Source organism: Pongo pygmaeus, chromosome 3 (genome assembly GCF_028885625.2).
Source record: "Pongo pygmaeus isolate AG05252 chromosome 3, NHGRI_mPonPyg2-v2.0_pri, whole genome shotgun sequence".
NCBI classification, from domain to species: domain Eukaryota; kingdom Metazoa; phylum Chordata; class Mammalia; order Primates; family Hominidae; genus Pongo; species Pongo pygmaeus.
In genome coordinates, this window is record NC_072376.2 from 198,997,375 (window position 1) to 199,019,400 (window position 22,026).

Here is a 22,026-nt window from a genome sequence, read left to right on the forward strand (position 1 = left end):
TTTTTTCCCCTCACTTTTATTTGTATTTATTTATTTTTGAGATGGAGTCTTGCTCTGTCACCCAGGCTGGAGTGCAATGGTATGATCTCGGCTCACTGCAACCTTCACCTCCCAGGTTCAAGTGATTCTCCCACCTCAGCCTCCTGAGTAGCTGGGATTACAGGCACCCACCACCACACCTGGCTAATTTTTGTATTTTCAGTAGAGACGGGGTTTCACCATGTTGGCCAGGCTGGTCTCGAACTTCTGACCTCAAGTGATCCATCTGCCTTGGCCTCCCAAAGTGCTGGGATTACAGGTGTGAGCCACCGTGCCCAGCTGCTTTTTAAAATTAAGACTTCTCAGAAGACCTTGTGAGCCTTGGGTGGACACCCTTCCTACTTCACATCCCCTGCCATTCCTCAGGGTTTTATATATTTAAGAAAACTATGGATTGATTTTTACAAAGAAGAAATGAAACGTGTGCTCCATAACATTATTTTATAAAACTGATATGCATTGTACAAATTTTCACACCATATCCAAAGAACAGTAGTTAGGACCGGAGTGCAGTAGAAACAAAGCATCTTATTTCTCTAATCTGAAAAAAAGATGTAAGCTTTTCTTCAGGCCAGATATAAGCCATGTTCGACATCTTAATTTCTAAATAGGATTTTTCTTGTCTAGTTCATTTCCTATCTCAGCAGCATTACCAAATTCTGAGTGATTTATTTTTATATGTCTTCTGCCAGAGACAGTTTCTAGAGCTATTAATTCATATTACATGCATTTTTATGAGTAAATTATTTTGATTATTATATATATATGTTCAGTGTAAACAACATATAATAATTTAATGACAATTTACAATGAATTCAACATGTGTCTTGAATTCTACTGGAGACCAAAGTTTCTTAAAGGTCTGTGCACACAGGCCACAAAAAATCTGGGCAACTCCCTCTTATCTAAGTCTGCTTATGTGCTTCAGCAACCACATGCCTATCTGCTGAGCAAAGAATAAAGGCAAAAGAAATATTGCAATTCAGGACGGTGAAAACACTGACACCAAAAGACCAAAGGAGAAAACTTTGCTCAGAATCTCTGAGCTTTGCAGGCTGAGGATGGAGACTTCAATACAGGAAACTTTGTACCATGTTCTAGTCATCAACCCCACAAACTATGCTTGGAATGTTTGGATAAACAAATGTTATCAAATTCCCCCACCTAGTGCTAATTACTCCCCAATACTTTATTTGTTTACTTATTCATTCTTTTTTTGAGACAGAGTCCTGCTCTGTTGCCTAGGCTACAGTGCAGTGGCGCAACCTCAGCTTACGGCAACGTCTACCTCCCAGGCTGAAGCAATCCTTTCACCTCAGCCTCCTGAGTAGCTGGGACTATACAGGTCCATGCCCCCATGCCTGGCTAATTTTTGTATTTTTTGTAGAGACGTGGTTTTGCCATGTTGCCCAGGCTGGTTTTGAACTCCTGGGCTCAAGCCATCTGCCCCCCTTGGCCTCCCAAAGTGCTGGGATTACAGGCATGAGCCACTGTGCCTGGCCCCCAATACTTTATTAACTCATTATTGACACAAAAATTCTAAAAACAAATATTCGTAAATTCTTTTTGTTTTTCCTATCCTTTAGAACTCATTGTGTTCTACCTAACATGTTTAATGTAATTTAAAACTCAGTAATTCTAAACTAAACTTAAAATAAAAATAAAATTACCCCATCCCAAGTAATTCTGAAGGAACCATTTAACTAGAGTAGATTGCTGCATTGTGAATTAGACCTCATTTGTAACACATCCTATGGCAATGCTTATCTCTTAAAGCATTACTAACATTTAAAACCACCTTAAATCACATGATGAGTATTTATCTTACTTACTTAGATGTCTGAGCCTTAAAATCATAAACAGCTTTTGCAGGCAATTTCTGAAAAGGAAGATAAACAATTAGCACTAATTTAAAATTTGAATTTTCTACAAGAAAGTAGTTTAATGTGCCTTAAAGAAAAAGGAAACCTCACGGAATGATCAAACATATGTAATGTCAATCCTGTATGCAATTTATACATAAGTCCATTCATCCTTCATTTAGATATTTCAGCTATAATAGGAATATAATAGAAGGCTTATTCACCATCATATTTTATCTTAGGAACTAAGGTAGATTAATGTTATAATGAGAGAATAAAATGCCTGCAGAGGATTGCATCCTAGGCATCATTTTGGCTGTTACAAAGGCTTTTCCTAGGATAAATGTGGAGGGTCAATGGCTCTATGTTCTATGGAGATTGACATAGCTCCTTCTGAATCATAATAAAAGGACCAGATGTCATAAAAGAAGTAATCATTCCTTTCATTAGACACTTATTAACATATTAGCAAAAAATATTAGCTCAATTACCACTGGGAGGCTGGTTAGTGGGCAAAAGTTTAGGTGTAATCATCTTGCATTCCCTGGAGGGTTCAGGAATCCTTCAACACTCTGTCCACCAGCCACTCGTCTTTTAGTTGTGATGTGATGTGACACGTGCCCATCCTCAAACTCTGGGGGCCACAAATCTCCCTGAGGTACCCTGTACCCTATAGCTAGCTAGGCCAGCTCTTCCTTCCCCACCGACCAACAATCCCTTCACTCCATTCTTTTTCCCCAAGACTCTGGTGAACTTCAGGAATCCTGGACCATTTCTAACTTCTTTGGGGATCCCACAGGCTCTGGACTACATCAGACGCCTGTAAGATCCTCTGGAGCGGCTGCCAGTCCAAGTCCAGCTTTTAGTTTCCATCCAGCCCTCAAGGCTCCAAGGCAATTTGAGCAAGAGCTCTAGCCCCGGCTCAGGGCCCTGGACAGAGTTCAGTTGGTGGGTGGTTCCCAGGGGCAGTATCCCAAGAACTGGGCTGGTTAAAAGCTCTTTTTAGGGATCCTCTCCAATAAAAGGAAGCCAGTAAAAATTATTTATGTAGGCTCTGTATTGATTTATAACACAGTTGACATCAGGCTTTCTCCTAGACCAGCGGGCCAAGAAATTGTACAGAGGAAACCTATTCCCTCCATGAGGTGCCCTAATTCAGGACACTTTTAGGTCATAATGGTTAGGTTCATGGGCATCAGGTCAAGACTTGGAGAGGCCTCATGGCCAAAACTGGACCACCACTAGGGAAGACCCACAGCTAGGGTCAGGGTGTGGACTGCTTCTAGAGTCAGAGTTGCTATGCTCAGGCCCCAAGGAAAATTGTTTCTAGTTTCTCAGTATTTTCACATTTTCTCTCTGAGTTCTTTACTGGTTTGGGATAATTTTTGGCTGGTAAGTGCTGTATCAAGTGTGTTGCTGTAAAAGACCCCAGTGCTATTAAATTAACTACCTCTTTTTCTGGAGTTCCTCTTCTTTCCCTTGGTGCACTTCTCCCCATGTCAGTCAAAGTGGATGAGTAACTTCTAGGGGACTCACGGTCTATTGGAAAGAACAGGGCCGGTCATGGTGAGTATCCACTTAATTACGGAGAGACACCATTATCGAACACATGGGTATAAAACTAATAGGTCATTATAAAATTGTGAAATAAGACACAAAACAAGAGCATTTCAAAAGGAAAAATATCTGAGGTTGCAGAATTATTATAATTGTCTATATAAATATAATTGCTACATTGCTGATTAATTATATTGCCACACCCAGTAAGACAATTTATAGTTAGAGGGATTTTTCATATAAATTTTTTTCTATGAAAAAAAATTCTGTTTCTGTGCCTTTGCTTCTAATTTATAATTACGATTATAAGATTTATAGAGGATGGAGAATTTGAAAATAGCAACAATTTGTAGAAAAAGAAACATTTTGTGGAGTAATTTAAGACTGCAGTAATGAAAAAGAAAGAGATAAAACCAAAGAAAGTATGAGGATGACAGGAGGGTGGTGATGAACATTCTCCTTCTGCCTTACTCTCCCCTCTTCGCTCTTTCTCTGTTTTTAAATACTTATTGAATCTCAAGATGCCATACTGTTTATCTACGACCTTCCTTTGTGCCCAGATGATAAACACCTTATCAGAAAGCAAAGAGACAAAGAGATATTGTTTCTTCTTCCTCCAAGCAAAAAAGGGATAAACAGAAAGCATCATGTCAGTTGCGAAGTTGCTTATGAAATATTGAATTATTTTTGTTCATCTTAAAGCAAAGCATAAATAATCACATTACAAAATTTTCATTGCATGTAGTTCTTAATAGTATCTTATACCTTTTGCACTTACGTGACTTACATATGGAGATGTAACTAGACATTAAACGTATTCCAGTAGTCTATGTTATAGAATTTTATCAGTACAACTGGGTCAATATTTGTCAATTCTTTCTTTTATCCCTTTAATAAATCTAGTTATCCAGACTAACAAGAAGCATTAAAAATAAAACTTATTTTATCCATCTATGAAGGAATTTAAAGTGCTGATTCATAATAAGAAAGCATTGTTTTAGGGTTTTGACTACTTTGATGATGTAAATTCTAAGTTAATACACTTTTATGATCATAGGGCCTCATAATGATCATAAATTTTAAATTACTTTTTCTAACCCATGGAATACAAACTATTTTTCACTTGGGTGAAACACAATTGGCAAGTAAATATTTTATTAAAAAACAAAATACTTTTAAATGCATTTCAAAGCCCTTTCAAGTTATGTTTCAAAAATGTACTCTTATCTGCACATAAAATTGAGAGATGGTTATATTAGAATATTAAAAACCTGGAGAAGGTAGCTAATTTATTAAAAAATTGGATTCTGACACATTTCAATTAGTGAAAATTTTCAATTGTAGAAATTGATTTTTTAAATTCTAATTTATTATTTTGAAGCATGTTGCTTCAGTCTAAGGGTAGGCAAAGGTAAACATAAGTGTACAGTATAGCATAAGTGAAAGCAAACATAAATACTAAGCAGATTTGTGCAAGTTAATTAACAATCAAGCCATATTTGACACTAACACGAACCGTGAATTTTGTCCTTTTTTTGGTCTGAGATTATATTTTATACTATAAATTCTGAATTATTAGGGGTTTGAATTGAATCCCTTTTCTGTTATCTACTCTCTGCGTGACCTTGGACAAATTTCCTTTCCTCTCTGGGCCCAACTTCCAAAATTGAAAATGGCTCTTAAAATAACACCCATTTCATAGGCCTATGCCAGTTTTAATTAGATAATGTATGTAAAGCACTCTGTAGTGTCTGGTGCATAGAAGTTTCTCTGTTGACCAACTTTCAGCCCGGAATGTTCATTCCAGCCTCTTAAAATTTACGTAGTAAACAGATGCACTCTAAGAATTAATGAAAAGAATTGGTCACGAATGTTAAAACACCCTGGGCTGTAAGTTATATAAATCTCAAAAATAGTCCTCTGCCTTTCAATTGCTATTTATTCTTGTGTTGCCACCTCAAAGTTATCTATGAAAATAGAGTTTAGAGTCACTTTTAGCCTGAATAGTGTAATTCAAATTTCAATACAGGACTGTTTTAGCAGAAAGAGAAAGTGAATGAATTAAGTAATGGAAAAGAGAAAATGAATACACTAAATGGTGGAAATGGGACTTTTATATATACAGCTTAAAGATACATTCACAAAAATTTTATCACAATTGTGTCCTTGAAATGGAGAAAGCTATTAAACAAGCCCTAATTTCTTTGTGTCCATCAATTACTAATCACATATTTCAGTTTTGCTTCTTGAATGTTTTGATATAGTATCTTCTATATAGAATGTGAGCAAATTATTTATTAACTGAATGAATATAAAGTTTTAAAGTTAATATAAACATTTTTAAAAGCCTATTTGTGGAACTATAGGTTTTGATTCATGTCACAATGTCATTTATTGTCTCAATGTGAGTAATGGCTGTTTCAACCCTAATGCTGAGCTACGAAATGGCCTTCCCTCTCGTTTTTGTAAGAGCAAATTTTTGTGAATTGATGATCACTTTAAGCCACACATCAAGTCCAAATATCACATGGGCAAATGAGAAATATTCAGTAAGACATATTTGCACAAGTTTTTGCTTCACAACACATAACGATGCCAAATGGTCTCCCAGCTCGGGAGTGATGAGATGTTGGAATGGAACATGAAAGAGCTGGAGGGTGGGTCTCTGAACCACAAGGAAAAAGAAAGAAAAGCTCATCCACCTTGGAGTGCACTGCCACGGTCTTGGTGGTGGTAGTTGTTGTTGGCTGTGTCCACGTCTTGGAAAGAGGCACTGTGGGGCATTCTCCCGCAGTCATTCTGGTAGGGTGGACAATGAATAGCACCATCTTGAGGCAGTGGGTGGAGAGGCTGGTGCAGGGGGCTCCTCCTCAGCACTCTCAGGGATGAGTTCCTCTCGGGAACATCTGGCAGCAGCTCACTGATGAGGCGGTGCAAGATGCTGTTGTCCGGCAAGCTCCCCCTTTTCTTTTCAGCTTTAATTTGGTCACAAATGTCTTTAAGGGCAGAGTCCAGAGCCTCAAACACAGATGCTTTACATTTTGCCTTTTCAGTCTGTTTCTTAGGGGCTGAATTTTTTTTCCTCCGGAAAGGCACGGGACTGACTAGAAAAGCAAGTTTAGAAAGGCCAGGGTCCATTTCTTGCCTTCTGGGCTCCTCGATGTTTTCGTGTCTGGCTCTTTCGTGTTTTAACATTGTGGTAAATCGAGTGTAGGAGGCCGGGCATCTGCCTTTGCAGGAGCTGATGAGGTGGCGGTGGTGGTGGTGGTGGTGATGGTGGTGGTGGTGGTGGCTGGATCCATAAAAGCTTTCAGAGGACGTGAAGGAAAAGTGATCAAAGTCACTTTCACTGCAGAAGGATGACCCCTCTACGTGAATGTAGTCACTGTGGTCAGACACGACCCCGTCCTGGTCGCTGTCGGAAAACTCCACGTGGGCTCTGGGCTGCTCATCGCTGGTGACTTCAATGTGAATGGGCACCAGGGCGTTAGACTTGCAGCCTCGTTGGCCCTGAGAGGGGCGTCCACTTTGATTTTCTTCCTCCAGCAAATACTCAATGGAAAATCGCCTCTTGGGACATAAGCCATTTTGTGGTGGTTCTAGGGTCACGGGAGACAGCATGTCATCCCCTAAATTGGGCATGGATTTGGACTTCTGGATCAGCTTCTCGAATTCGGAAATGCGTGTGGGCACCATGTCCCGGGGCACCTCCTCCGTGGAGGACTGGCTCCAGGCGTGCAGCAGGCCCTTGTGCTGCTGCTCGCTCTCGTACTGCAGGATCCTAGACTTCACGGAGCAGATCACCTCGGAATTCATCAGATCCTTGCGGTTAATGCGGTGCATTTTCTTGTACATCTTTAGGAACCCCGGGGCGTTGTGGGCCGCCCTGTGTCTGATCCTTGATCTGCCATTACTGCGAACCTCCTGGATGTAGGGGGACCCCCACGCTATGGGGCAGCTCTCTTTGGAGTCCTCTTCACATAACAGGGAGCCCATACTTTCCGACTTGATTTTCGGGTCCGGGAAGCTATCGCAGTCATCATTTAGGAGATCGTCACAGCTCCGGGATTTGATTTTGGGAGAAACGGTTTCTTCTGTGCTGCTCCAGATTTCTGCGTTTTGCCGGGCCATTTGCCAGCCGTTCTTGAAACTAATGGCTCTTGGTGAGTCCCGAGGGACATCCAAGTGCTGTCTATAAGTGCTACAGTAATCTAACTCACTGGAGGGGTTGCCGTTGAGCCCTGAGTAACTGCAAAGGGATGGACACATTTTGCTATCATCCCCACCTTTTAATCCAGAGCAGCGTGGTAGAAGAGAGACATTTGGAGAAGTTAAAAGGTTCAAAGAGAGGAGAGCATGTCAGTAAGCATCAGACAGCATAGCAAGGAGAAAGCAGTTAGTGTGTTTTAATCTAGATGCTGATTGTTAACACATGGAGCTTCAACTCTAGAGAAGAAGGTCTAATTCTAAAGCGAGCTAATACTTTTTCAGTGAACGTAGCTTTGCAGAGAGAGTTGACAAAACTATGTATAAGTAGTAACTGATGTAAGCAAATACGCCTACTTCTACTGCATAATTCATACACCTTTCTGACAATGTTGTTTGCCAAAACACAATAGTGCCGCTTCAGCTGATGGCATGATCTGGTAGTAAAGGTTTAACAATTAGTGTCAAAAGTGTTATACCCTTAATCAATTTAATAGGGCCGGAATTTGAGCCTCATTTGATTTGTAATGATACATAGGTAAAGAAGGGTTTATACATTTACATCTAATTAATACCCTCATGACTATATCAAATATTTTTTTGTGGGCTTTGGATTTTAAAAGCTATAAGGCAAAGTATTCTCCAAAATTGCAAAATCAGAATGCCGTGAACTATTGCTGCTAACATTTTTCCAAGAAAAAAATAGCTAAAGCTCTTTAAACAAACTAATTTACCTCTTAAATTGCTCTACCTTTAACCTCTTATTAGGTACATAGTTCTCATAGGAAAACTGAATATAATGCAAAACTTTCATCAGAGGTGCATACATCATGCTTTTTTTCTGGGAAGAGCTTTTTAAAAAATCATTTGCAATTTGATAATAGAGATCTACACTTGGCCTCAATTTTGAACAGCTATGGAAATGTTCTTTTGCTTTGCTGAGTTAACTAATAAATGAGAAGCCAAATTATATCTAACAGGACATTTTCTTCTTAGAAATAAAATCTAATGGAGGAAAATATCTCTATTCAATACTCATACTTTACAATGTTCTCTAAATTCTTTAAAAGTAGATAAGCACATTAGGTAGATATGTACTGTCTGGGAAAGGAAGTTGATTTAACACTCCCTGTGATAAAACAAATATCTACATTTATCGGAACCCTTTTAACTTTTGGATAGTATCCAAGAATAATAAGTCAATGGCATTTCATGACCTACTTGTTACCTTAAGATATTCATTTGAATAAGTGAGTTGAATCTGATAAGGCATCTCTGCTCCTCAGAGGAAAGGTGTGATGGATGGGGCTCACACGCCCTGAACCATCAGCTGATATCGCAGCTTTACAAGGCCTTAAAAGGGCTAGGCCTCCACCTACTCAGAGTCCAATCATCACAACCAGAATGTCTTTTGCACACAAATCAGCTACCACTTTTAACTACCATGTGGCAATGGTTTTAGTGGGTATAGTTGATAGGTGTAGCTGAATTGGTCTGGTTTTATAGAAACTTACATTAGAGCTCAATTTCTTCACACATTTCAAAATCTCTTTCTCTTCTCTTTCAATCCCAAGATATTAGAGGAGATTGTGGGGTCCTGTATTTGGTAGAGCCCTAGCTCCCTGTAGGGGCTGGTTCAATCCTCACTCTCCATCTCAGAAATATTCCTGTCCTCAAGGAATACCACTAAATGGTCTTCTAGAAACCAGAAGGAGTGACTTACTCCTTTCAACAGTGAGCTCCCTACACTTGCAGAGAGGAGACAGGCCATCCAGAAAAAAAGGCTTGGTGATTCCTCAGTGATATAATTATGGTTTGGGACCAATTAGTCCTGACTGTGAACTGCTGTGAATTGACCACTATGTTACATGGCAGGAGGTGGATGCTCCACTGTTCATATGAAGGTGGCCCAAAATATACAGCAAATGGCTAAAGAAATTAATAGGTCAGATTTTTTTAAAATCTAGAATTGAATAATTTTTTGAAACCCTCCAAACCAATGTATATTTTAGGCAACAATTTCCTCTGTTGCTGCTTGTAATTTCTATCCTATAAATTTCACTAATTTGCTAGTTGTAGAAACATTAGAAAATTTTGACTACATGTCAATGTTTACAAATGACATCTTTTAGTAGCCTGATGAGACATTATTTGATACTTTGAATTTGTTTAGAAAGGGATCTATTTGGGGAAAAATAGCATTAGCAGATGCTAGTCCGAGTTCTTTAAGCAACCTAAGTGGCTCGCCAGCTTGAGTCAGTCTGGGTGGGAAGAAAGCTATTGTTCTAAAACTATATTTTATTCCAGACACTGTAGGTGGGAGCTGAAACATGCCACTATCACTGGGCCAGCTTTCACACAGTGCTCTAGGCTAAAACGTAAACTAGTAAATTGTTGTGTTTTCATTTACTATGCTCACCTTTTGCTCTCGATGGGGAAGAAGGAGAAGAGCTAGTGAAAGACTTTGTAAGGGTGGTGCTTGATCCTGGGAGATCCACTCGGCCTGGGCTAGTCCTGCTCACACTTTGATCTCCCAAGCCCCGTGGTGGACCCACTGCAGGCTCGCTCTTCCTCCGCTTCCTGAAGTCACTGGCCATGCTTGCAGAGCTGAAAGAAGGAATCAGATCTGTTTGATTGGCACTGGAGGAGGTTCAGGTGTTCACCAGAAAAACCAGTGGAACGTGCTAGTGACAATGGCGTAACTCCTAAACCTCCATCCCCAAAACTGCATTGCTAGGAACTCACCCCTTGATGTTCAACGTGATTTCTCTAGAAGGACCTTTTAAAAAATAAATAGACTTTATTATTTATTTATTTTGAGATGGCTTCTGGCTCCGTCACCCAGGCTGGAAGCGCAGTGGTGCAATCACGGCTCACTGCAGCCCCAAACTCCTGGGCTCAAGGGATACTCCCACCTCAACCTCCTGAGTAGCTGGGACCACAGGTGGGTGCCACCTCACCTGGCTAATTTTTTAAAATTTTTTATTTATATAGAGACAGAGTCTCACTATGTTGCCTAGGCTGGTCTCAAACCCCTGAGCTCGAGTGATCCTCAAGCCTCAGTCTCCTGAAGTGTTGGGATTACAGGCGTGAACCACTGTGCCCGGCCAACTTAATTTTTTTAGAGCAGTTTTAGGCTTACAGAAATGATGACTGGAAAGTGTAGAGAGTTTCCTTATAGTCCCTTTCCTCTTGCACAGTTTCCCTTATCATTTATGTATTCTTTTGGTGGGTACACTGTTACAATTGATGAATCTATCTTGATGCATCGTCACCCCAAGTCCATAGTTTACATTTGAGTTCATGTTTTGTCTTAAACATTTTATGGGTTTTGAGAAATGTATAATGATGTGTGTCCATCATTAATGTGTCAATCATATAAAACAGTTTTCCTGCCATAAAAAGCTGCTGTTCTCCAACTTTTCATCCCTCCCTTCCTCCCGCTCATCCTGGCACCCATTGATCTTTCCACGGCCTCCACAGTTTTGCCTTTTCACCATGCCCAGTTGATATCACGCAGAATGTGGCCTCTCAGATTGGCTTCCTGCACTCAGTAATACACTTTTAAGGTTCCTCCATGTGTTTTTTGTCACTTGAGAGCTCATTTCTTTACATTGCTGAGTCACATTCTATTACATAGATGCGCCACAGTTTATTTATCCGTTCACCTATTGAAGGACATCTTGGTTGCTTCCAACTTCTAGCAATTATAAATAATGCTCCTAAGAAAACCACCTGCTGGTTTTTGTGTGAACATAAGTTTTTAAACATCTTTGAACGTCAAAATTCTCCTATAGTGTAATATGTTGTGATTGAGAATTCAGTGCTATAATTTGTATCTTGTATCTTTTCTCTATAAAGTGGAATTCTAACAACGTGAATATATCCAGAGGGGTATACCAAATACAGGAAAGAACTGAAAAAAAAAAAAAAAAAAAGACATCAAGAGTGGAAAATTTCTCTCACCTCAAGGGTTGCCTGCAGCTTGTCCTATCATCTCTATCATCTTAGCTTTAGAAGACGTTATATTGGAATTCCAACATTTTCTATCTAAATAATGAATGAAGGCTGAGTATGAAGGCTCACGTCTGTAATCAAGTACTTTGGGAGACCAAGGCTGGGGGATGGCTCAAGGTCAGGAGTTTGAGACCAGCCTGGACAACCTAGTGAGACCCTGTCTCTACAGAAAACAAAAAAGTTAGCCAGTTGTGCCATGTGCCTATAGTCCCAGCTATTCAGGAGGCTGAGGTGGGAGGATAGCTTGAGCCCAGGAGTTTGAGGCTGCAGTGAGCCATGATTGCACCACTGCACTCCAGCTTGGGCAACAGAGCAAGACCCTGTCTCATTAGTCAGTCAATCAATCAGTATCAGTAATCTGGTCAGCAAATTAACTATTAAAGATTCCTTCCCCTCAGTTGCATAAAATACTGTCAATTGTCTAGAACAGCAGGGAGTTTCTGTGATGACAGAATGATACTGTACTGTTTGAGTATCATTTAAGACAAACATTAATAAATGAAGCCACACATAGCACAGCATACTGTGCATGAAATGACTGGATTCTTAGACAAGAGTTGTGTAGACAACAGTGATAGCAGCAACAGCAGCAACCCCAGCTCCTATGGAGCCCAGCAGAATGCTGTGTGCTTTCTTTATGTTTTTGTCTTATTTAGCCCACACAGCAAACCGATGAGGTATACGCTGTTATCTCAGTTTTACAAATGGTAAGGTGAATACATGTGCCTGGGATGTATGGAAGCACGCGGAGAGGCAGACCTCAGAACTGGTTCATCCTCTTCTGAAGAGGATGATGCATCTCCTAGACCTGTTTTTGCTGTGACTGTCCTGTCATGTGAGGGTCTGTGTGTCTTTATGGCAATCTTTAGATTAGACTAAAACTCTAAAATTCAAATATTTTAGGTGCATAGATAGAGGCACAAGATAAAAAGGAGGGGTTCCAGAGTTCCTTTCTCAGGGATGTTATTGTAGTTGGATGGCACTCAGAAACCTAATTTACGATTGACTCAATTCACAAAGAAATCTACATAGAAAGGTAAATTAATGCTACTACATAAATATTTGTTGTTGATGTTACAACATGGCTGGGAGTTTGTATTATTCAATATTACTATTGAACTATGTCTGAATATGTCTGAATTTTGTGATTTTTTTTTTTTTTTTTTTTTTTAGACTGAGTCTCACTGTGTTGCCAGGCCGGAGTGCAGTGGTGCCATCTCGACTCACTGCAACCTCCGCCTCTCAGGCTCAAGCGATTCTTCTGCCTCAGCCTCCTGAATAGCTGGGACTAGAGGCACATGCCACCATGTCTAGCTAATTTTTGTAGTTTTAGTAGTGGTGGGGTTTCACCATGTTGGCCAGGATGGTCTCAATCTCTTGACCTCGTGATCTGTCCGCCTCAGCCTCCCAAGTGCTGGGATTACAGGCATGAGCCACCGTGCCTGGCCATGAATTTTGTAATATTTTAAAGAAAGTGTGATATATAAAGCTAACAGAATTTACTTCAGGCAAACTCTGAGGGAAGTTAGGCCTAGTGGTGACAAGCTATCTTGCCTCAATTTCTTTTTTTCTCTCTCCTTGCCAACTGTGTAAACTTGGTAAGTCACTAAGCCTAGGTGTCACTTTCCTCAGAAATAAAGTGGGGACAATAGTATTTAACCATAGTGTCGTCTTAGGGTTGAATATGTTTTGTACTTATGCCTCATCTATTGGTAGTATTAATAAAAGCATTTCTGATTTGTGTGGTCAGAGTATAATTAACAAATATGTGTATAACACTTTTTAATTTATAATTTTTTTCAAATATATTATTATAAGGGCCATTTAACAACATTGAAAATTAGTTACTTATAATTCCCATCTAAAGAAAAGAAAACTAGGTATAGGGGAGTAAGGGAAGAGAAGGATTTCTCAGTCTGTGAAGGAATTTATAATTAGTTCACTAATTTTTTAGAAATTCTTGAAATGATCGTATAAAATGATGCCAAAACAAAATAAAACAACTTCATGAGGCATGGTCCTTCAAATAAAAATGAGTGATACATGATACTCATTACTACTTCACTGAATAATTTTATTGTTGAAAAAGAAACCACTGGTATAGAATATTCTGCTACGACATAATATGATTCTTACCTCATGGGTCTTTCCAGGCTTCTGTCTATAGAGGACTGATACAAGGAGGCCTGTTAAGATAGGATAATATTACCATGAAAAATTTTACCGTGGCAAAATTTTGTTCACTTGTCAACATTAAATTAGGTATCCTAAAAAGAATATTATAAAAATTGAGGTTGAAAGTACCATTCATTATGACTATAAAAATGTCTTCCCAAAGAGATATCATGCGACCTGATTTCTACTTGGGACCTATCTGCTTTCCCTTCTGATATAATGCATTGCAGTTCTCTGTGTAGCTCAAATTATTCAAAACCCAAGCATTGCATGGGGGGGAAATTAATAATATTTTCTCAGGAACACTGAAATAAGAGCTAAAGTTATCCTACAACCTCAACTTCAGAATCTTACCTGTTGACTGTAAATAGAAATTTCCTACAGAAAGGAATGATTTGATGTTTTAAAAAATTTGCAGTCATCATTCAATCCTTATAAAACATCACATTTTAAAGTTTTTGTTATTGTTGTTACCAAGTATTGTCTTCAGAACGTAACACATAAACAGAACTTATGACACCATTCATCTGTCAACATAGACATGACATTTAAATAAAACCCACAGAGTTTGACTTGAAGAAACTAAAGTACCTGGTACTTCAATCAGGTAAATAGTTATACTTTTACAATTAGGTGAGTTCAGGGTTAATTTAAAATAAATGAGCTAATGAATCAAAATATCACTTTTTAAAAGTATGCTTTAAAATTTTTCCTTCATTCTGAATAATACACTGAAATAGATAGTAAGCAAAAATGATAATATTAATTTTTTATTTTCCATGGCATCTACTGGGATAATTGCTAAAATATCTAAAAGGCAAGAGAGGACACTGAGCTATCAAGTGTTTGAGGTGACACTGTGGTATGATGTCCAGAAAGCATAGGGAGATGGCTGGGCGTGGTGGCTCATGCCTGTAATCCCAGCACTTTGGGAGGCCAATGCGGGTGGATCACCTGTGGTCAGGAGTTCAAGACCAGCCTGACCAACATGGTGAAACCCTGTCTCTACTAAATACGAAAAATGAGCCAGGTGTGGTGACACATTTCTGTAATCCCAGCTCCTCAGGAGGCTGAGGCAGAAGAATTGCTTGAATCTGGGAGGCAGAGGTTGCAGTGAGTTGAGATGGCACCACTGCACTCCAGCCTGGGCAATGAGAGTGAAACCCCGTCTCAAAAAAACAAAAACAAAAACAAAAAACCACAACAACAAAAAAACAAAAACAAAACAAAACAAAAGTATAAAGAAAGTGTAGGGAGATGTATACCAAGTATAGATAGTTTGCCTTTGGTCATATTTGATGATCAATTCATCACAGATAAAATTTGGTTTGATGAAGAACTGGAATTCTAGTTTAAAAACATTTGTCTGTATGAAAGCCAGTTTGAAAATGTCAGCCAGAAAGGCAAGGTTTGACAAATGTTGTCTTAAGTTGCTATCATCTAGAAACATTTTGTCAGAGTATTAAACATCTACTTAGTGGAAATCAAATCTCACTTTACAAAATATTTCTATAACTCAGTTTTCTATTAATTGGTAAATTAGCACCAATTAATCAATTAAAACATTAGTATACAACTTTGCAATTCTGTATGTACATCAGTCTTACAAGGTCCCTTTTGCATAACTTATGCTTCTATTAACTAATATTTTAATTTAATTCTATCTTACTAAATTAAAATGGAATCTTGTCTAGAAACAAAAGCATCTCTGCATGAGAATATTCCCATTCTCCTTTTAGACAGAAAAAGTGGATTCTAATATTTTTAGTTCCTAGAAAATATTTAGATTCCTAGGTTCTCAACGAATATAAAATCAGGAGAAAAGTTTGGTTTGCTAGTCTGATATGTTTACGTGGTTATTTTAATTTGCTGAGCTCTGAATCAGACACTGGGAAGGTAGAAAAATAGATACTAAATATGAAAGAAAGCAAACAAGTAAAAAACTAAAATCAGCTAGTTATATTACAATTAAGAAATATTAATTCTACTTGTTTGCAGAAGAGCAACACTGAAGAGCCTGAGAGCATTGACATCTGTGCAGATCACGGCTTTCACGGGACACCCTCAAACACAGCTGATCACCAAAAAGTGTCAGGTTCACAACACTTTTAGAACAACCCTACAGTGATCAGAAAATTTGAATTGTCAACTTATAATGAGCCTAAACAATATTGTAATGTGAAATAAAACATAGTGTAAGAACTGATTGTGTTTTAGGGTTAGGCTAAGAAACTACTATTTCTCCTTGTACTGGTTTCTACATTCAAAATAAACTAAAACCAGTTTTGTGGTTTCATGTACTCTCAGAGAAAGTTCAGTATTAAATTATAAGATAAGAGTAAAAAATCTAGACTGATGACTGAGAGAAAAACTTGTACAATAATTGTAAGAAGGGCACTCATCCCAAAATGAAAACTATCTCCAGAAAAGAGGTTACAAATTTTACCAATTATGATCTACTATTTACATATTACCATTATTTTAACACACTTAGAAGGTCAATTTAGTGAAGTACGGATACTGAATTACTCTTTCTGTTAAGTAACTATGAGATTAAATTTTGCTTAAATATCCGTAACTGTTCTTCATTAATGCCAGTTTTCCAGTTATGGATTAAAAACTATGTTATTCATGGTATATACCAGGCAGTTGATAAGTGGTAGCTAAGGTAATGTCTAATCAATTACACTTTTTTACCATAAATGTTTAATAACAAAAGGTTATTAAAGACAAAATCCAGAACCTTAAGAGAATATATTTTTTTACATTCTGAAAAACTATAATGTGAAATTAATAACATAGTTAACATACGCTATTAGAATCATGCAGCACCCCCTCTCAATCCCAGAGGTAACTGGCAAATAGATCAACCACTGGCAAAGTGCTTTTTATGTGTTTTTTTTTTTTTTGCCAGTACCATCACATGATATAATGCATAGAATTAAGTTTCTACTATTTTTATGCCCAAGTATTATTGTCTAATATTAATTATCAGAACTCTTTTCACAGGAATTCAATAGTTAACAAGAAATAATATTAAGTAAGTAATTTGTTTTTAAAAGATTTATCCTCTAAATATATATCTTGGAAGTGCTGAAAAGTGTGATATAAAGGAAACAGCACTGAAATGAAGGTTAAGAGAGATATATATTTTTTTCCACCACTATCTTACCATGTGATTTTGGACTTATTTCTTAAAATTATTGCACTCTACTTTTTTTTTTTAACTGAAAAATGAGTGAGTTGGACATGATGCACTCTAAATTCCATTTCAGTTATCTATGAACCAACTACCTTAAAAACACCCTAGAAATATCTGAGAAAAATATCTGACCACATTGAATTTCAAAATAAATTCTTGGGTTTTTCATATGTTGAAATGAGACTCTTTCTGCAGATATCAAGGTAACATAACATACAGAATATAACCCCTTGTTTTATTTGACTTTCTTCAGATTACATGCCTGCCTGCCTGGCTATAAAATGTAAGCCTTTAGAAATAACTGAATTCAATAACCCAGAATGTTCCTGATTACTCTATTTTACCTTTTATTTAATATAGAAATATTTTGATCACTTCTCAGTTTTAACACACACTGTGATGTTTACCACAGGGTAAATAATTTGAAATTGCAAGTTGAGACGCTAGAAATTTGCATATTTCCTTGAGACTCTATACCTGCAATTCCAGTGGTCACCACTATGTGTCAGTAGTACCCCCTACAACATAAATGTTCTACTAGTTGTGTTTCCCAGTTGCACATATTTAAGACTTTTAATGAAAATAAGATATTTATCGTGTTATAGTATTCACTTAAGACCACAGAGCAACTACTGTGCAAAAAACAGTTTATTTACTTCGTTCCCATGCTAGTTGCTTCTAAGAGTTCCTTGCAAGGAGGCTTTTATAATAGCTGATGGATAGCAAAACAGTGCCATTTCTGCTTGTGTCTTCTAATGAGTCATTTATCTACTTTCTAAAGTAATTTTCTGCTTTTCTTTGCAGAGAGCAGGGTAACAAGCTTTTGACTCTGAATCATTTCTGCCTGTATCATTCTCTCTTTCAAATAAAACTCTGATTCAAATAAAAATATACATTGGCTGTCATAAATTTTTCACCTAGTTGATTATTGTTGGCTCTTAAGTAGAGATTGCAAATGCATTTCATTTTATATGCCAGTGATAATTTGTTATAGTGGCTGCCTGGATTACAGTGTTGAAAAGGAGTAGTCATGTCTGTCATGGGTATGAAACTGGGAAGTTGTGATACACAATTTCCAGGTATTTGCCAGCCCTATTCTTGACTGATAATACAATCTGTACGTTGTATTTAGGAAAATGAAAGAACAAAAATAAATTTTAGAAATATGTGGGACATAGGCATCTGATTATCCACACTCCAAGCATTATAATAGAATGGTTCTAAGAAGCCTTCTAGTAGTATTTTACTCTGTCTAATAAAAAGAGGTGGTTAATATATGCACGGACTAATACTTTTGATTTTTTATTTTCACACTGCTGAATACCAGAACTACATAGAATAGTATAACTAGCAGTTGTGGTTGGAATGATTCTTCACCCAGAGTCCAGAGATATCCAACAACTCTGGTATAACTAATGTCCAGGCAATGATACTGGATGCAACATAATGATGCAAAGATAGATTTTTTTTTTTCAAAAATAGCTTAGACATTACAGAGAATTGTAAAACACAGATGTGCAGAATCACAGTCACAGCCTCTAAGGGGGATATCTGAAAAAGAGAGAATAACGTGTTTTTACCTCATTGAAAACACCAGAAGAATGATCTTGAACATAGTCCAGAGGCTTTTTAGGAGGCTGGGTGTAGATGCACCACAGAAGCAGAAGTGTAGGGATGGAATGGAGGAGAGTCAATGGCAGCAAGGAATGAACATGTGGAAAAGGTGACAACAGTTAGAAATTGAGTGTTGACAGCACCAGCTACACAAACAGAATGACATGAATGGAGCAAAATGGGGGCAGCTGGGAGGAAGTGTGCAACGTCTGCAAATATTCTCAAGCACTGGGAAAATTTGCTAGTGTTCAATTAGTATATTTATAAATTCACTTTGTCAAATTTAATTAGCACTCCTAGTCTCTGGCCACAGAGGAATGCAAGGTAAATTAAAGAAACATTAAAGGAGCAAGTGGATAGCATGCTGGTGAGTTTCCATGTGTGGCTGAAAATGATTATGGAAAATGCTGATAACTTAGGCTCAGTACAGAATAGTCCCTATAAGCTTTCTTTTTGAATTATTTTATTTTATTTTATTTTATTTTTTTGAGACAGGGTTTCACTCTGTCACCCAGGCTGGAGTGTAGTGGCACCGTCTCAGCTCACTGCAATCTCTGCCACCAGGGTTCAAGTGATTCTCCCACCTCAGCCTTCTGAGTAGCTGGGATTACAGGCATACGCCACCATGCCCAGCTAATTTTTCTATTTGTAGTAGAGAAGAGGTTTCACCATGTTGGCCAGGCTGGTCTCAAACCCCTGACCTCAAGTGATCCGTCTGCCTCAGCCTCCCAAAGTGCTGGGATTACAGGTGTGAGCCACCACGCCTGGTCGTCCCTATAAACTTTCTAACCAACAGCAACAATACATATAAAATAAAGCTAGAGAATGTTTTTCCTTGAAATGAAATACATTTACATTCACACTAAGATATAAATGAGAAAAAATGAGAGAAAACATTCCTCCTATGAGATGACAACCCTAGGAAAAATTCTTTGGTTTATATTTATTTACAGTCACTTTTGATTCAGTTCAATAAGCTACCTTGAGTCTAACCAAGTCTCCTTTGCAGTTTAATGGACAAAAGAGACCACCATCACCAATCAGTAAACCATATATGGTCAATATACAAGTATATAAATCAGCATATGGTATAGAAATGGTTATATCCTGATTTCTAAAAAAACTATCAGTGTAATTGGTATGTTATTTAAGAGTCTAAAATGCATAAAAACGTGTGTAACTGACACACATCAAATGCACTGCTGTTGGTGGATACAGTTCTTAATCAGGGAAGTTGTTAACTGAACCTCGAGTTGACTTTTTTTTTTTTTTGAGACGGAGTCTCACTCTGTCGCCCAGGCTGGAGTGCAGCGGCGTGATCTCAGCTCACTGCAATCTCCGCCTCCCAGGTTCAAGCGATTCTCCTGCCTCAGTCTCCCAAGTAGCTGGGACTACAGGCGTCTGCCACCATGCCCAACTAATTTTTGTATTTTTAGTAGAGACGGGGTTTCACCATGTTGGCCAGAATGGTCTCGATCTCTTGACTTCGTGATCCGCCTGCCTCAGCCTCCCAAAGTGCTGGGATTGCAGGTGTGAGCCACCGCGCCCGGCCCCGAGTTGACTCTTTATCCCAAACAGGCTAAGCAATAAGGCCCAACCTCAGGGGCTTCCTCTGGTGGGAGTCTGGGGATTAGAGAAGTTGTGATGGCTTTCACTAGCAAGTCTGGAAATTAAGATCCACAGGACTTCCTGATTTTTTTCTTTGCTTATATCCCTAATGGTAAACTAGGTACAGTCATGTGTTGCATAACGACGTTTCCGTCGATGATGCACCTATATATGATGGTGGTCCTATGGGATTATAAGACTGTATTTTTACCATACCTTTTCTATGTTTAGATATGTTTAGGTACACAAATACCTACCATTGCATTACAGTTGCCTACAGTATGGAGTGCAGTAACCTGCTGTACAGGTTTGTAGCCCAGAAGCAATAGGCCATAGCACACAGCCTAGGCGTGTAGCAGGCTCTAGCATCTGGGTTTGTGTAAGTACTCTACGATGTTTGCACAATGGCAAGTTCACCTGATGACACATTCCTCAGAACTCGTCCACATCCTTAAGCAACACGTGACTGTATTTTATAGTGGGATTACTCTGGCAGTATATTATAGTGAGAACTGCCCAGAGATTTTCATTTTTCTTTAACAGGCTCTGCGTTTAACTTCTTACTCTGCCATTTACTATTTTGGGCACATTACTTAACCCCTCCAGTCCCCATTTGCTTCTTCTTGGAGGGACATCAGGAGGCCTCGAGGAGATAATGAAGACAGAACCCCGCACTCTCCAGGTGCCTGATGTTTGCTCAGCAAACAGGACTCAATGTCAAGGTGCTCTTCTGCTTGAACTAGACCAAATAGACTGTAAACAAATACAAATCTTCTATACAGCTGTAATAATTGTCTGAATATTCCAGCACAGAAACTACCTCAACATTTTGAACTTGTAATGAATTAGATATAAAGAAATCTTGATGAATGACCTACAAACCACATAAGAAATGTCTGAGCACATTTGACCATTTGGTACAGAAATGAACCTGGACTACGCTGTACCAAGTTTGTGTATACATTATGCATTCGGCCTTTGTTCTCTGAATGACACCCACGTCTCCTGATAATGGTATTTTAGAAATCAAACAGTATACTCCTAGTTTTCTTACATTAATAGTCTAGCCTCACTTACCGGGCGTCCAAACTCCAGTTCTGAAAAGAATTTATACCAGGGCTCATTTTCTAAATCTATGTCATCTGGATTTATGCGATCAGTCTAGAGCAGATGTGAAGGAAAAGGGAAGGAAAAGGCACACTGAGCAAAGTGAGGGAAACGCTGTGTGGCATGAAAAACTCACGCGCGCATTGACACGCAAACATGCATCAACTCTCACCCCACGGACCTCAGCAGGAGAGAAGGGAGGAAGTAAAGTAAAACGAGTAACATGAGGATGTGAAGGCGAGCTCCATGGCAGGGGGTCCCTGGCTGTTTCCTGTGTCCATCGTTTCTGATTGGCATAAATTGTGGACAACTCTTGCTTGAGTTGATCCACTTATGCTTGAGGCATGAACTATGGACCACTCTCTACGGCAGCGAGACTGGGTCCGGCTGGCACGCCTGATGTTTGGAATAGGCTCAACCCAGTCACCAAGTAGCTCTTTTGGGCGAGTCACTTCATCGTCCCTGCCCTCACTGGTGGCTAGCAGTCCCAGCATGGGAGCCTGCAGTCTGCAGACAATTCACTCGGGTGCAGGCAGGTGGTAAGCCTGGGATGGGGAAGGGTGCGGGAGGGGTGGGAAGACAGGCGAGCTGGGCGGAGGGGGACTGGGCATTGGGGGGCTCTCAGGGGCCTGTGGATAA

At 38.8% G+C, this 22,026-nt stretch overlaps 1 protein-coding gene across 9 annotated transcripts in view; it reads right to left on the reverse strand.

The window, feature by feature from the left end:
• SORBS2 (sorbin and SH3 domain containing 2) overlaps positions 1-22,026 on the reverse strand; it is a 227,378-nt gene that overhangs the window by 33,005 nt on the left and 172,347 nt on the right. For 3 of the 9 annotated variants that reach the window (XM_063664380.1, XM_063664379.1, XM_054484212.2), the window contains 5 exons: positions 18,639-18,695; positions 13,818-13,867; positions 10,084-10,271; positions 3,352-3,440; positions 1,872-1,918 (listed from right to left, as the gene is read on the reverse strand). In XM_063664380.1, the coding sequence (XP_063520450.1) occupies positions 1,872-1,918; positions 3,352-3,440; positions 10,084-10,271; positions 13,818-13,867; positions 18,639-18,695 (431 nt within the window). Of the gene's footprint in view, positions 1-1,871; positions 1,919-3,351; positions 3,441-6,160; positions 7,745-10,083; positions 10,272-13,817; positions 13,868-18,638; positions 18,696-21,357; positions 21,442-22,026 lie in introns of all 9 variants that reach the window. The other 6 variants (XM_054484209.2, XM_054484211.2, XM_063664381.1 and 3 more) reach the window with 4 other exon arrangements.